General features: G+C 50.9%; 1 protein-coding gene across 3 annotated transcripts; it reads left to right on the top strand.

Annotated features, from left to right (window-relative positions):
* The first annotated feature begins 399 nt into the window (after window positions 1-399).
* Window positions 400-15657, top strand: IFFO1 (intermediate filament family orphan 1). Of its 3 annotated transcripts, none has more exons than XM_077169807.1 (9): window positions 400-1244; window positions 5087-5147; window positions 5263-5358; window positions 6200-6340; window positions 7333-7490; window positions 7569-7689; window positions 7952-8044; window positions 13942-14072; window positions 14714-15657. In XM_077169807.1, exons 1-9 carry the CDS (start codon window positions 445-447, stop codon window positions 14817-14819), a joined length of 1707 nt encoding a protein of 568 aa, XP_077025922.1. In that variant the 5' UTR covers window positions 400-444; the 3' UTR covers window positions 14820-15657. The 3 variants fall into 3 exon arrangements, with proteins under 3 accessions (XP_077025922.1, XP_077025921.1, XP_077025923.1); XM_077169806.1 differs by having other exon boundaries at window positions 7949-8044; XM_077169808.1 differs by lacking the exons at window positions 7333-7490; window positions 7569-7689.
* Window positions 15658-15786: the final 129 nt, after the last annotated feature.

The raw sequence follows: 15786 nt of genomic DNA, 5'->3' as shown, positions 1-15786 counted from the left end.
CTGGGGAGACCCAGGAAGGGGAGAGTTAGGGAGTAGGGGCTATAGGGTGTTTGGGATCTAGGGAGAGGAGGGCAATAGGAGATGTAGGGTGGAGGGGCTTTCTGCCACCCGAGCCCATGGGGTACCAGAGGTCAAGGGTTCTTCCGCTCTGGGGCTGTTCTGGCTGGATTCCAGGGTTCGCACCAACCTGAGGAGAAGGGGCTGGTTGGGGCTCCGCTCCCCTGGGGCTCCGTGTCAGACCCGGAAAGGTCCAGATCCCCGCCTCCAATCATAGCCTTCCATTGGCTTCCTCTCTACCCTCCGCCCCCCTCCCTGACCTCTGCTCCGCTCGCTGAGCCGTCTGATTGGCTACCCCGCGTCCTCCGGATGCCTCATTGGCTCGTCTTCCTCGCTCACCATCCTGGCTCCTGCACTGGTCTCCGTCTCCCAGCAGAAGGCGCAGCCATGAATCCGTTATTCGGCCCCAACCTCTTCCTCCTGCAGCAGGAGCAGCAGGGCCTGGCGGGGCCGCTGGGGGACCCACTGGGAGGAGACCACTTCACCGGGGGAGGGGACTTGGCCCCGGCGCCGCTTGCCCCGGCCAGCCCAGCTGCCTACTCGCCGCCGGGGCCGGGCCCGGGCCCGGCGCCTCCTGCCGCCATGGCCCTCCGCAACGACCTGGGCTCCAACATCAACGTGCTCAAAACCCTGAACCTCCGGTTCCGCTGCTTCCTGGCCAAGGTGCATGAGCTGGAGCGCCGGAACCGGCTGCTGGAGAAGCAGCTGCAACAGGCGCTGGAGGAGGGTAAGCAGGGCCGGTGGAGCCTGGCTCGCCGCGACCAGGCCGTGCAGACCGGCTTCGTCAGCCCCATCCGGCCCTTGGGGCTGGCCCTGGGCGCCCGGCCGGCCGCTGTGTGCACCCCGTCGGCGCGGGTCCTGGGCTCTCCCGCGCGCTCGCCCGCCGGCTCCCTGCCTCCCTCTGCTGCCGGCCACTCGTCTGCCACCTCTCTCGCCACCTCCACCTCGGCCTCCGCCTCTGCCGCCTACTCCTCGTCGGCCCGCTTCATGCCCGGCACCATCTGGTCCTTCTCACACGCACGCCGGCTCGGGCCGGGACTGGAGCCCACCCTGGTGCAAGGGCCCGGCCTGTCGTGGGTGCACCCCGACGGGGTGGGCGTCCAGATCGACACCATCACTCCCGAGATCCGCGCGCTCTACAACGTCCTGGCCAAAGTGAAACGCGAGCGGGACGAATACAAGAGGAGGTAGGGACTGGGGGCCGGAAAGAGGAGGACGGGGGCTTGGAAGATGGGGACAGGAGTCAGTGTCACTCCAGCTGTGCCAGGGCTGGGCGTTGGCCTGGGGTCAGGAGAGAACAGTGGGGGGCCCAGGAAGCAGAGGTGAGGATGGTAAGAGTGAATGAAGATCATGCTGCATCTTACGGAAGGGCCCTGAAGTAGGTGCAAGAATTGAATACTAGGAACTGGAATCCAACAGGAATGCAGAAGTGAGACTCGTGACAGGGTAGAGGGTGCTAGGAGCAGAACATTATGGGGCTTTGGTGTTTTTCTTCTGGCTTTTCTTTCCATCTCATCTAGGCTACAGAGTCAGGATGACTGTGTTAGCTGTGGTTTTTATTTGAGGTGTGCCAGGGCAGCCAATCTGAGGTATGCATCTGGGGTACTGCTTATCCCCTCCTCACCATAAGCTCCCCATGCTGATCAACAGTAAGAGGCAGAGGATGAAGCTTCAATTTGGGATAGTGAATTGAGTGAAATTAGAAGGGGGCGGTGAGGAAGGGCTGTACATTGCACTGGGTGGTCCTGTCACAGCCCCTGGTTTCCAACGTTGCTGGAAACTGGGTACCTGACCTGGTTCCACATGAAAGGTTATGGAAACCTGAAGGCATCCTTTGGAGTTGGTCAAAAGAGGGGATACAGAAAGAGGAAAGGGAATTCCCTAGAGAGAGGGAGAGGGGCTGGTGGTGGCCATAGGGCGAGTGGAAACTGGGAGACTCTGTGAAGGTGTATAGAGCCAAAGGTGGGGGATGCGTAAACAGAACCAGCAAAGGGATTGGGGAGGGAAGTTGGAGATAAGAATATACCCTAAGTGCGTGAGGCCACTGTGGGCCAGCCCAGTGCACTCAGGGTGAAGATGAACCCTTTCTCCGAGGAACCCTGTGGGGTAGTGCAGGAGATGAGGGGAATGGGTGCGGTGCCAGTGGGGACTGTACACCAAGTGGATTCCTTACGATGGCTGACAACCAGGCCATTTTGTTAGGAGCCATGAACAGGATGCCATGATCAGTGCCACAGTTAAAGAAGGAGCTTTGGTTTGGGGACCTTAGGTTTAACCTGGCCTGGAGTTGCTTATTTCACATACCGTGACCCCTTGTGGGCAGGCTGGGACTATGTTTGCAGCCCGCTGTAGCAGGGTTTGGGTCTGGGGGTTAACAGCAGTTGGGAATTGGCTGAGTAGTCTGGGAAATTATGCTGGGTCTGTGGGCGACCTTCAGAGATCTGCCAGAGCCTGCTAGTTCAGAGATTAGTGGGTTTTCTGAAGTTGAATAGTACCCTCTTAATGGCTTCCTTAGTTATAGTCCAAGTTAGAAGTGTTTTTGGGGGTCTCAGTTGTTCATATCCTACCCAGAATAGCCTGTCCTGGCCCCAGCAGGAATTAATGAATGCACTCAGCAGTAGAACACGGACAGTTCTGGAATATACCCATAACCACAGGAACAGCTGCTATTCACAGGGACATTTGTTTTTTTTAAATTGAAAGAGTGTTTGTCCTTGGTCCAGCTGTCCAGGGCAGCCAGGAGTTCTTCCTTGGGGACCGATTAGCTCATCGCTCTGCAGTGTGTTGCTGAGCAGGGGTCCCGTGGCTGGAATTGGGTGATGTGTGATACTGGTGCCCACTTATTCTTCCACACCACATCCTCTGCCCTCGTTCTCTTTCTTTATAGCATGCTGTAACTCCTGTGGTTAGTCTGGAAGGCCTGGGGATAGCTCGAGCACCAAATTGGGAAGAAGCTGGGTTCTATTTTTGGCTCCCCTGCCTTGTGTGACCTTGGGTGGGTCTCTTTTCCTGGGCCTTGGTTTTTATTCATTCAATATAGGAATTGCCCCTGCCTTTTCTTTTGAACCCCAGGATACACTTTACTTGGAAGAGAGGTATTTGGTAAATGAAGAAGGTACAGAAGTTTCTCAAGTTCTGCTTGTGTTAGGGGAACCTTGTAAGTGGGACCCAATTTGAATGAAGCTCAAAATGTGTGAAAGTCTGATTGTAGAGCAGCTAGAATTCTAGTGAGGTTTCAGATTATTTTCAGATTTTTACCATTAGATTTTATTAATCTTAATCCTTAACTAACCGCCTTGCTTAAGTTTCTACCTGAATTTGTTGGGGTCCTTCTCTGCGATGCATTTGTCCAGGGTTATTGTTCCCGTCTCATTTTCTTCACCCAGGAGCTCATTGGCTCCAGAGGGTTTGGGGAAGCTCATCCCTTGCCTTCATGTGATGGGTGAGGAAGCCAAAGCCTAGAAGAGGTAAGGGTCTCAAACTAAGAAAACTACCCAATCCTCCTGAGGCCCTTCCCGGACCCTGGCTGTCTGAATGAGAATGTCTGAGCAAAAGGGAGAGGGACACATAGGGATCAGCAGGGCAGGGTGGGCAGGGAGGAGAGGAGGCAGGGAGCCAGGCTGCACCAGGAGCTGGTTGGGTGCTGGTAGGGCTGGCAGCCTCCTCCCTCCCTCCATCTCCAGCAGGGAGGGGCCGCCTGGGTGATGCAGAGGAGTTATTATTAGGAAGACTGCAGTGCGGAAGGACAGGGCTAGAGGAAGAGCCCCAGGGAAGAGAGGAGAGGACCAGATCTTAAAAAAGATGGAGGGAAAGGGAAGAAAAAAGATTTAAACCTAGGTCTGTAGAATCTGTTCTTCCGGATTTTAATTTTCTTGCTGTCCTTTTTCCAACTTCCTAATCACTTTTCTTATATTGAAGTTTCTTTCTTGGTGCAGTTCCTCTCCGTTCTCAGACTGGAAGAAGCCTTTTCAGAATATGGCAAGAAAGGGGCTTTTATGAATAGGATCTGGGAAGTTCTGCTATCCAAGCTGGCTTTTTATGGGGTCCTACAATAACAGGGCCAAATCCTAAGCAATGGCATTGCCCACCCCCGTCCCCTTCCAGCTCTGTGATGCAATAGAATACACCCTGGTTTATGGTGGACTATAGTATTTGAAATACCTAGGCCTGAGAAATGTATCGCCCTCACTCTGCCCCATGGCCACGAATGCCTTTTGGCCCTTATTGTGGTCCTGAGTCTTTGTTCCCAAGTCTAAATTCAGGATGCGGGACCCCAGGGATCCCAGGGGATGCTGCTTCTAGTTCTTATCTGCATATCTACCAGGTACCTTTGAGATTCTGCTTTCTCTTTCCCCTGGGTTTGGATGTGTACTGACCCTAGGCTCTTTTTGTCCACTACTTCCCTGCTGCCGGGGGCCAGCCCTGCTACCCCTGTGGCTCACTTAAAGAGGGGTTGGGGGGCAGTTTCTGGAGCTTGTGGGGGATGCACCCTGGCATCTCCTACCAGCTCTTGACAAACTGTTGATGTGGTGTGTGTCCTGCAGATACTTGCCCAGGGTTAATGGTACCACCAGAGGCAGGGCAGCAGGCTAGAGGACTCTGTTCTGGTGCAGGCAGGAGGCGGGAGACCGGATCTGTGCCACTGAAGGTGGGAGATTGGGCTGGATGGACCTGGTGGTCTGGTGTGGGCAGGAGGTGGGTGTGGAAGCCAGCCAGTCTAGCCGACTGGAGCCGGGCCTGCCTGGGAGGGGCACAGGAAAGGACCAGAGCAGCAGCCTTTGCTCCTAAATAGAGTCACTGGTATGAGGCCCAGAGGTGACGGGAAGGCAGCTGGTGAGCTCTGCACTTGCCAGGAAGTGTGGGGGCCACCTGACAGCTGCAAGCTGGCCGCCTGCGCCTGTGCACAGCCCCTCCAGGCTTAGGGTGCCAGACCTGGCCCTTAGGCCTGAGCTGGAGAGGTGGGGGATGGGCTGTCGGGCAGCAGGGCCTCCAGACCTACGTTCTCCCCGTTCTGCCCAATATCTGCCAGGTGGGAAGAGGAATACACGGTTCGGATACAGCTGCAAGAGCGTGTGGCTGAGCTGCAGGAGGTGAGGTGGCGCCCATTGCCCCTCGGCCCTGGTGCCGCCTCCCTGTCCCACGTGGTCTTCTTTACCGTCCAGCCTGGGCAGCGACACTGACATCAGCGTTTGCCCCTGACTGTAGGAAGCCCAGGAGGCCGATGCCTGCCAGGAGGAGCTGGCGATGAAGGTGGAGCAATTGAAAGCAGAGCTGGTGGTCTTCAAGGGGCTCATGAGCAATGTGAGTGGGTTGCCCCCACGCTTTGCCCAGCGGGCTTTTCCAGGCAGGGCCCGCTGCTTCACGCGTCTCCCCCCACCACCTTTCCAGCTTTCCATTTTTTTCCTCGTGCCACCCCTAATACTCGAGGAAAAGAAGGAGCCAAAGTTCTGGTATTGTGCCGCAGAAACAGGAAGACCTCTGTCCTTAGCAGAGGACAGAGAGCAGTTAGGAAGGACTCCAGTTCTGGAGCTAGGCTGCCGCAGTTCATGTCTCAGTTCTGTGGCCTGCCAGCAGCATGGCCTTGGGCGTGTTCCTTATCCTCTCTGTGCCTTTGCCTCCTCTGCTGTAGAAGCAGGCCAGCAAGGGCCTTGATTTTGCACAATCACCATGAAGATAATGCTCTTAGGGCATTGCCTGGCACATAACATAATGCTAAATAAGTGTTTGCTGCTACTATCATCATTCCAGGACTTTCTCACTCTTGTACTTTCCAGTAATCTCTCTCTCTCTGGGGACGTAAGTTCCTGGCAGGTTAGGACTGCTGTCTTGGTTTGAGAGTGCTCAGCCCGGCAGAGGGCACCTGCTAGTCCCATCACTGGACCATGCCCCCAAGGGCTCCCCATCTGGCTCCCCATCTGGCTAGGGAGCCAGCAGCAGGAGCAGCCCAGTAGGCGAGCCCAGTGCTGCAGGAGGGCACAAGGGGGCAATGATGTATTCTGTTCAGAGGCCTCGGAGGCGTCCTCGAGGAGGAGGTGATGGTGACAAGACTGGAAGGATGAGGAGGATTTTGCCAGGGCCTTAATTGGCCCTTGTCTGGCATGCTGGGACGCCTTACCTACCATTCCTTGTGTCCCCTGGTCAGAACCTGTCAGAACTGGACACCAAGATCCAGGAAAAGGCCATGAAGGTAGACATGGATATCTGCCGCCGCATCGACATCACGGCCAAGCTGTGCGATGTGGCCCAGCAGCGCAACTGCGAGGACATGATCAAGATGTTCCAGGTGAGACGACCGTGCTGCCCTCGAGCCGGGGAAGAGGGCACACCTGGGCCCCAGGCCCCTCCAGCCCTGCACCTCGTGGTGCCTGAGCTCGGCAGAGGAGGGCGGGGCAGGCCGACGGCCCTCACTGCTGAGCGCAGGCCCCGCTCTCCTTCTTGGGAGACCTTATCCTAGCCGTGGGGGACCCAGGTGGGACTAGGCTGGGGGGCAAGGCACAGCCTCGGGAGAGAGGTTTGGAAGCTGTCTCTAACACCAGTTCTCTCCTTTCCTCTCTCTCCTCTGTCTGCTTCCTTTCCTCTCTCTTTCCCTTTCATCTCTCATCCTCTCTCCGCAGAAGAAGCTGGTTAGTTTTGATCTCACTCAAGCTTCTTAATGCCTCAGTCCCAGTTTCTAAGCCACCCAGGCGGTTTGGCTCTCAGTTTTGACTTGCTAGGCTTTTCAGGGCCTACCTTTTCTTCCCTTCTAGTTTCATTGCCCTTTCCCTCTTTCTCCTCTGTATCTCTTTTCTTAATTTCTTCCTATCCCTCTTCCCTCTGGCTTTCCAGATCTGGGTGTGACTCAGATTCTTCTTTGAAAACACTGTACTCTCTTCTTCCCTGCAGTACTAAAACTCTCTTTTTAGTTTGGTAATTTCATTAGAAATATATATTTTTTTTAAGGTAAAAAAAAAGAAACCCCAATCCCTCTTTAGCCTTTATGCACATCTTGATGTGGTCATAACCAGCCATTTCTCCCCTTATCTTACTGCTCTCTTTTCTCTATTTCTTCTTTCTCTTCCTTCTCAGTCTGCAGCCCTGTCCCCATCTCATCTGTGTCTGTCCGTGTCTTGGTAACTTTCCACATTCCTGTTCCTGCCGTAACTGTGTCTTTTCTCTCTGTCTGACCTCCCCCCCTACCCCGCTGGTTCGTGTGCCCCTCACCCCGTGCCTGGCCTTGCCCCTCCCCTCATGCACCCGGCCTTGTCTCTGTAGTCTCTGCACTTGTCTCCCATTAAGGTCCCATCCATGGGGGGGCGGAAGCGGGAGCGCAAGGCTGCCAGCGAGGAGGACCCCTCCCTGTCGGAGAGTGACGGGCCCCGCCAGCCCGCTGGGGACGAGGAGGAGAGCACAGCCCTGAGCCTCAACGAGGAGATGCAGCGCATGCTCAACCAGCTGTGAGTCCCGCAGGCCCCCGCAGCTGCCCCTCCTCCAGGAGCCGGGCCCCCCCTTGACCCCGGGTTCCCTGTCTCTAGGAGGGAGTATGATTTTGAGGATGACTGTGACAGCCTGACTTGGGAGGAGACTGAGGAGACCCTGCTGCTCTGGGAGGATTTCTCAGGCTATGCCATGGCAGCCGCAGAGGCCCAGGGAGAGGTAACGCCCCTCCCGGCTCGGCCCTCGCTTCCGCCTCCCCGGCTTGACGTCCTGCCTCTCCTCCCTTCCCTCCACCTCACTCTGCCCCCAATGTGGCCATCATCCTTATCTGCTTCTCTCTCCTCCTTTATCCTTTGTCTTGTCTTTTTCTAGTGTCCTTTAACCTGCTCTTTCTGTCTCTACCCTGCTTGGCCCTGTGGAATGCCCCCTTCCCACCTGTCCTTGGTTGACCTCCCCCTTGCTCCCCTTTCTACTCCAGCAGCAGGAAGACAGTTTGGAGAAGGTGATTAAAGATACCGAGTCCCTGTTCAAAACCCGGGAGAAAGAATATCAGGAAACCATTGACCAGATAGAGGTAAGGGTGTGTGTGGAAGCCACGAACCCAGTTACCCGGTGGGTGTTGAGTGGGGTGCAGGTCCGGTGGCCTCGCCCCTGTAGGAACCTGGGAACTAGGGCCTTTCCTTTCCCATTCTCCTAGGGGAGGAGTGACCTCCCAGCTGTAGCACCCAGAGCGGGTTCTTAAAACCTCCAGCTCTGGAGGTGGGCAGATGTGGGCCAGGATCTCAGCTGTCACTTGCAAGTACTCTAACAGTTGATAAGGTCCTTCTCGCTGAGGCTGCTTCTTTATTTGTAAAATGGGGGTCTGAATAATACCTCCCTTCCAGGGTTGTTGTGAAAATCAAGTGAAATAGTGCACATAAAGAGCTTAGGACCATGGCTGGTTCCTAGCCCATGTACCGTGATGGTGGTTGTTTTTCTCTTGCTAATACTGTCAGTGCCATAGCACTCTGGGGTGGACTTGTACTTTCCTGCTTCTTCACTGTGGTAACAGAGGAGTCTCCATTCTTAGCCCCTGGCCTGGAGGAACTTTCTGGAGATGGGCATGTGGAGCTGGGGCTTTAACTTAAACTATAGACTCTGTGGGAGGTAGGCCTCCCACACTCTCTGACTTGGGGTGAGAGATCTTGGCCTCTTCAAGCCCGCATGGCGTGTCTCTACTTTTTTTCTCCCACTGCCCGCATTTTGAGAAGCAAGTTGAGAAGCTATTTTCCTATATCCTTGTTCTCCTGATACACATCAAATGATCTTTCTCCCTCTGAGCAAAACTTGCCTTTTCTTTGGTTGGGCAGACAAATGCTAAGTTTCTAAGGCACAGACAGATTCATGTTGCCAGTCCAGGAGAGGAACAGAACTGATCTTCATAGTCTGCCATGTACATCTGTCTCACTGGCCCCCCTCCCTCTGTCCGTCCTTGCCTCTCTTGGCTAGGGTTTTAAGGTTTGCTGTTAACCAAGCAGGGCCTTAGAGCAGGAATCTGGGGTTGCTATCTCTGCTTGGTTCTTTCCCTGGACTTCAGGTGCTGATTTTAAACCATGACCTGAAAAGAAAGAAAATAAAATCTTAAGGGAAACATGCCCTTGAGGAGACTTTTGAGTAATCTTCTTCTCCTTTTCCAGTAGAGTGATGCGAGGAGGAATGGAAGGCCAGCTGTCATGGGGCTTTGGTTGCTCCTGGCAATGCAGTGGTGCTTCTTTTTGACCTCTCGTCTCTCAGGGTCACTGAGATGGTAGCAAGGACCACCTCCCATTGTCGTATGGTGAAGGCAGGGAAGGGCTTTATCCCACCTCCTTTTCTCTCCTTGTTGATTCTTGTCCTTACCCCACCTCTTTCGGCACACAGCAAGTCTGTAGTTTTCATTGAAGGTTGTTTAGGGTAACTCCTGACTTGTGTGGGGTCTCCTTACCTCATCTTGCTTTGTCTCTGCGAATTCAGGGGGTACACACAAGTGTGTAGAGGTGACAGTGCTAGCCCTGTATTTTGATAGAATATATTTGGCTCATTTTCTTCTTCCCTGACCACCTGAATGGGGGGTTCCAGAACTCTGCCCTCCACTCTGGCTCTTCTGCAATAGAGACATTGGGGAGTAGGCTTGGCTGAGAGCTGGTACCATCATAGCTTCTCCCCAGATGGAACATTCGGTGTGCTCGCTCCTCTTGCTTATTGCAAGCCAGCTGTGGGACAAAATTTGCTGGTCTAGCCAAGCTCACAAGGGCTTTTTTTTTTTTTAAACTTTTTAAAGTTGTGAAATATATTTGAAGAAAAGAAAGAAAAAACCCTAATTTTCAAAGTATACTTCAACAAGTATTTACAGAACAGATTTCAGAGTTTGTTATGGGTTACCATTCCACTATTTCATATTTTTTCCTTTTAGCTGCCCTAAAACACTGGAGGATAGATGAAATTTCAGTATAGTGGTTCAGCAGTCATACTCATTTGTTAAATCCTATTTTCTCTGTTATAACTCCTCCTGTTCTTTTGATTCTTCTCCTGGTATATAGGGATCTTTAGGCAATGCCCTTTCTGACTTTTTCATATTTTCACATTGAGAGGGGATGTAATTTGTTGATAATCTTGGAGCAACTCGTACCTCTGGGTTTCAGGATTTATCTGGTCTAAGCACCCTCTGGAAATTATAGTTTACAGGAAAGCAACCTTAGTGCATGAAACTTTATAGAGTCTCAGTTCAAGCCCTGCATGTTCTTAAGAGTTAACAGGGGTGATGTTGGTTGGGGTTTGACAAATCAAGACAGTTAGCACTATTGAACTGAAGCTTGCCTAAGAATAGCTTCCAGAATACCCTCTTGGCTCTATTTGATCTCTTTAGCCACTGATGCCTTATTTTATTACACTTCTTTTCTCTGTTTTGGTCAGGAAGGCATCAGTCCCATCCCACAGTGCCAGGGCCAGAGTCATCCCTGGGAGTCATGTCTCACATTGATCACATTGACAGGGAGACATTCACCCCTGAATGTGATATCCCCTGTAGGGAACTGAGCAACAAAAGAGGTTTCCTGGAAGCAACCTTTAGGTCTTTTTTTTTTTTTTTTTTTTTTTTTTTTTAAAGACAGAGAGAAGGAAGGAAGGATAGAAGGAAGGAAGGGAAACATTTTTAAACATTTTCTTGTATTCTGTTTCTCCGTTTTTGTTACATGGGCTGGGGCCGGGAATCGAACCGAGGTCCTCCGGCATAGCAGGCAAGCACTTTGCCCGCTGAGCCACCGCGGCCCACCCCACCTTTAGGTCTCTTGATAGGTAGTCTTAGCTTCTCTACTACAGAAATAAGTTTCTTAAGGGCAAGCCTCATAATCAGGAGTTTGGTATATTTTCTTAGGAGTCCCCAGTGGTTGAGAAGGGTACCCTGGGTTTTCCAGACGGGAAAGTTTAATAGTTTCATTTTTTTTCTTCTGTTCCTCAAGGGACTCTACCAGTACTTTATTTTTTTCCCCAGTTTTAAGAAGCATCTTTATTTATATAGGTTGCTGTGTATTTAATGTATTGCTGTGAATTTAGGACACACATATGTGAGTTATGATGGGTGGTTATTCACAACAGCTATTAGTTGGCCACATTGTCATGACCTCGACTTCACTGTGATGTTGTTGCCTGTAATGTGTGAGCACCAGGGCACTAGCATCAAAACTTGCCGAGTGGGTAGGTGTCAGCAACTTGGAAGAAAATCTCAGATATGCTTTCTTATCACTTAAAAGTCTTATATTTATTTCAAAGCTGTTTTAGAGAGTTTTGTACAATTTTTTCTTTTATTTATTTCAAAGCTCTTTTAGAGAGTTTTATACAAATTTTTATCATATAGCATTTGGCTACCAGTACTTTTTAATTATCAGCCCACCGTTGTCTGAGATATATCTGGGTGTCACATTAAATTAACAGAATTACATGGCCTCACGTCTGTTCTGGACCCCAATAGTTTCAGTTGTTTAACTGAGCTATCCAGACAGATTGATTTAGATAATGTGTTACAGAAAATTTAGGTTCTAAACATAATTAATCTCTGTGTCTTTGGTCTTATACAGTAAGTGAAGGTCTAGAGTATATACAGTATCATCTTTTACCCTATATTCTGATTTACCTTAGTCCCAGCCAGATTGGCTTCATTTTTATCTCTAATTGAGGCCTGATGTCTTTTTTCAGTTACTTTAACTGTTATTGTATATAGCTATGCTAATTTTTAGGGCTGCAGCACTCCATCTCTGGGTCTTAGGTGTCACAGAGTTACTCAAAGTTCAAGGGAAATACCAGCTGATACACATACAGCTCAGTGTGCAGAATCTAGAAATACACTTACAACATTACATTAAATGTAGCTGCTATAAGAGCTTACAGTCTAGGCTCTATTTTCTTATACATATTTTCTGAAAGAGACCTCACATATTTGTTCTTTTGTTTCTGGCTTATTTTGCCCAATGCATTGTCCCCAGGATTTATTCAGTTCATTGCGTGCCTCTCAACGTCCTTCCTTTTTTTGTAGCTGCACCATATTCCATCATATAAATGTATCACAGTTTGCCATTCTGCTTCTCAGTCATACCCTTTGGCTCCCTCCATCTATTGGGCATCATTGATAATGTCCAAAATAAATCATGTCTTAGAGTATCCTCACTTGGTTGTACAATAAGCAGAACCCCCAGTTTTAGGCAGTTTTCATTGTTCCATAGAGACAAAGAGCTGACAAAGACAGCCTCTCCCTTTAACAAATCAAAACTAGCCCTTATTTAAATTTATTAGTGTGAGAACAATATATATGTGTGTATACATACATATATATATATATATATTTTTTTTTTTTGCCGATTTCTGCATCTAAAGTAGAAGGCCAAGTTCTACATTGCCTTTTTAGTTTTATCCGCTGCAGTTGGTTTAAATAATTTCCTTTTTTGGATAACTATACACACTTTCCTGTGTAATATCTATCAAGCCTTCTAGTTCTGTACCTTGAAAATATAATGGAGCCTCAGAATCCTTATAGATATAATTGACCTCCTTACCTTAACTTTTCCAAATATTCTCCTTCTTTACCCTATTCCTCTTTTTCTTTCTCATTTTCTTCTCCTCCTCCTCCTCCATCTATTTCTTCTACTTCTTCTGTTCTTATTGTCTTCTTGTTATTGATCGCCCATGATGAATTCCTGCAGTTCTTTGTTTCTTGGAAGGGCATCCTGAAATCCGAGGTACTAATGCTATTGGCAATGACGAAGTTGGGCCCAAGTGGATGAATTTACCCCTTAACTCCAAAGAAAGGCCAATGAAGTTTGGGGTTTTTTTCTCAGCAGGGAGGGCACATGGTGACATCTGCTAGCTTTCTCTCATTTCATTAGGCTTCCCCGGGGGTGTTTCCTTCTGCTTCAAAGGTCTCAGGCTGCATGGGCTCTGTTGGCTATGGTGGTTTTCCTCACAAGGGCTTGTGACTAACCCCAGCCCACCGCTGCATCCTGGATGCTGCAGTCCGGACCAGCTCTCTTGCCTGGCCGTATGGCCCAGTTACTTTCTCCCAGCTCCCATCTTCTCTCTGTCCAGTTCAAGTTATTCATGTGTGGTCTCCTACCCTCTTTTCCTTTTGCTCTCAGGCAGTCAAGTAAATCACCTCCAAGGGTTTATTCTGCTTCCCCTCTAGCCCCTGTTCTTTGTACCTAGCACAAAGGGAGGCAGCATACTGCCGCTGGCCTAGACCTTCTGCTACCTTTGCCCCCACCTAGCAGCTTGACCTCTGAGCTGGCCTGCTGCCCTCTTCTTGGAAGGAGTCTGCATTTTCTTGGTTCTGAGTCCCACAGTTTTTTCACATACAACATTTCCTTAATCAGGATACATCTTCTAATCAAAAGGACATTAAGCACAGCAGTCTTTGAAAATGACTTACAAATGAGAAAATAAAGCAATAAGGAGAAATAAAGGGAATGGAGCCCCTTTCAGCAGTTTCTCCTGAAGATCTTTCACAAAATGAATCAATTCAATTCATTAATTCCTATCGAGGTGCTAGGAGCTGGCAGTGCAGACAGACAGACTTGGTACAAGGTTATACAGGGGATAAGGACTAAGCCCCACCCCACAGGAACCCCAATAGGGGCATGTCAGCTGATAGTGCTGGGGAGAATATCTGCCCTGCTCTCATTTACATTCCATTCTTCCTTGCTTTCCTCACTTTGTTAAAAGAATGCAGGCTTCTAGCGGATATCTCTGCATGCCTCCGTAGGCCAAGTCAGGAAGACCAGAAGGAAAATATAGCTTATTCAATGCTTTCTGCCATAGACTGGTTTGCTTTTAAATCTGAGCCCTTGGCTCTGGCTGCTGGTGCTCCCAGCAGGTTAGCCTTCTGAGGCTCTGGAGCAGGGGACCGCGGAGGCCCCTGCTCGTTCTGGGCCTGCTAACTCCCAGGGCCCTGCCCTGCCCCTGCCCTAGCTGGAGCTGGCCACAGCCAAGAATGACATGAATCGGCATCTGCACGAGTACATGGAGATGTGCAGCATGAAACGGGGGCTGGACGTGCAAATGGAGACCTGTCGCCGACTCATCACCCAGTCCGGAGACCGGTGAGGGCCTCCCCCCCTTCCTCAGGGCCCGCCCCCAAGGCACAGCAGGGAGGTGGGTGGAACAGAGCCCCTAGGCGGGTGGGCCTGAGGCTCTTTGGTAGTGAATCAGTCATCTTTTGAAATGGCTGCCCTTTGGGGTCACCTGGGATGTCTCGCCCAGACTGTCAGCTTACTAGGATGCTTCACTCTCAGCAGCTGGATGATGCGTCTGCCCCGTCTGGAGTTGAAACCCCCCAAAGCAACTAGCTCAGGTGGTTCCCCTAGCTAGAGGCAGCTTAAACAGTGACAAGGAGCAAATTTGTGTATAAAGTAAGAGCCATGATTTGTGCATTTGACCCTGTGTAAGTTATACCTCAACAAAAAAGTTTTTTTTAAAAGTCACAAAAATAACATTATTTAAAGGCAGGCTATTGAGCCAGTGCCTTCAGCCTTAGGCATCACCTTTGGGGTGGTTCTTCAAGCCTTCTGAGTCTCTCTTCTTTCTCCTATTCCCCTTGTCCTCACTCTTGCCCACCCCTCCTCTCTGGTCTCCTATCCTTGCTGGAGGTTATTCTCACCTGCCTGCCAGAGAATAAGGGCAGTGAAAGAGGAATGCCAGGATTCCTCCCTGCCCCAAAGTGACAACTGGTGTTATTTTCCAGAAAGTCTCCTGCTTTCACTGCGGTCCCGCCTAGTGACCCGCCGCCAGCGCCAAGCGAAGCTGAGGACTCTGATCGTGATGTCTCATCCGACAGCTCCCTGAGATAGGAACCTCATCCACCGGCACCCCCTGCAGCCCCACCCTGCTGGGAACACAAGGCAGAGGGGGTGGAAGGGAGGGACGCAGGAGGGAACTGCTGTTCCACTGCACCCAGCCGGCCCGCGGGTTGGGGTACTCCTCCCTTGGTCCTTGGCCTCTCCAAGGTATGGTGTGTTGGAGCTAGGCTTGGCTCTGCCCTCCTGGGGCAACTCCCACCTGCCTTCCTGTGCAGGTGTCTGCTATTTTTGCCTCTAAAATGCTGCCAGAATGGCTCACAGCCCCTGACTTCCCTGTTGTGTAAGGAATATGAATGTGGAGCCCTCCGTCAATCTCTGGGGCCTAGAGCCAGCTTACTGTCCTTGATTCCATACTGGTGCTAACTGGCCCAGGCGCTGGTATGAAGTGGATAAAGCTGGGAGTTCCCTCGCTTGTGCAACAGGTTCAGTGGGAGAGGGCTTCCCTCCCTCTGGTGTCTCAGCTGTCTGTAGAGCAGATGTGGTGGGAAGCATCTTCTTGGGGAGCTGCTACACATTAAAGGACCTCAGTGCCAGCCTGTATAGGCAGCCTTGGTTTCTGGATCCAAGCCAGTGGAATATCCTGGCAGGAGAGTGAAGCTTCTGTGTGTATACATGGGCATATGCGCACCTGCACTCAGTCTTCAGGCCTCAGCTGACATGTACCCCTTCCAGCAGCAGGCTCGGAGGCCATCCCCTGCCTTGGAGAAAGCTCGGTGTCCTTGGGGAGCTGGGCTTGGGAATGACAGCTCAGCATCACCGCCCAGGACTGTGCTGACACTTGAATTTCCAGAATCTCTAATAATAATGCAACCGGCGAGTATTTATCGAACATTCTTGTGTCACTGTTTTAAGCACTTTCTGGTATTAGCTGCATAGTTCTCCTAACACCTAAGAGGGACAGTTATTTTCCATCATCTCCATTTTATAAATGAACATGTGGAAAGTAAGACCCAGGGAG

The sequence above is a fragment of the Tamandua tetradactyla genome, chromosome 7, assembly GCF_023851605.1.
Source record: "Tamandua tetradactyla isolate mTamTet1 chromosome 7, mTamTet1.pri, whole genome shotgun sequence".
NCBI lineage: Eukaryota > Metazoa > Chordata > Mammalia > Pilosa > Myrmecophagidae > Tamandua > Tamandua tetradactyla.
The sequence above is the reverse complement of the archived record's forward strand: the minus strand, read 5'-3'. Positions and strand labels throughout refer to the sequence as shown.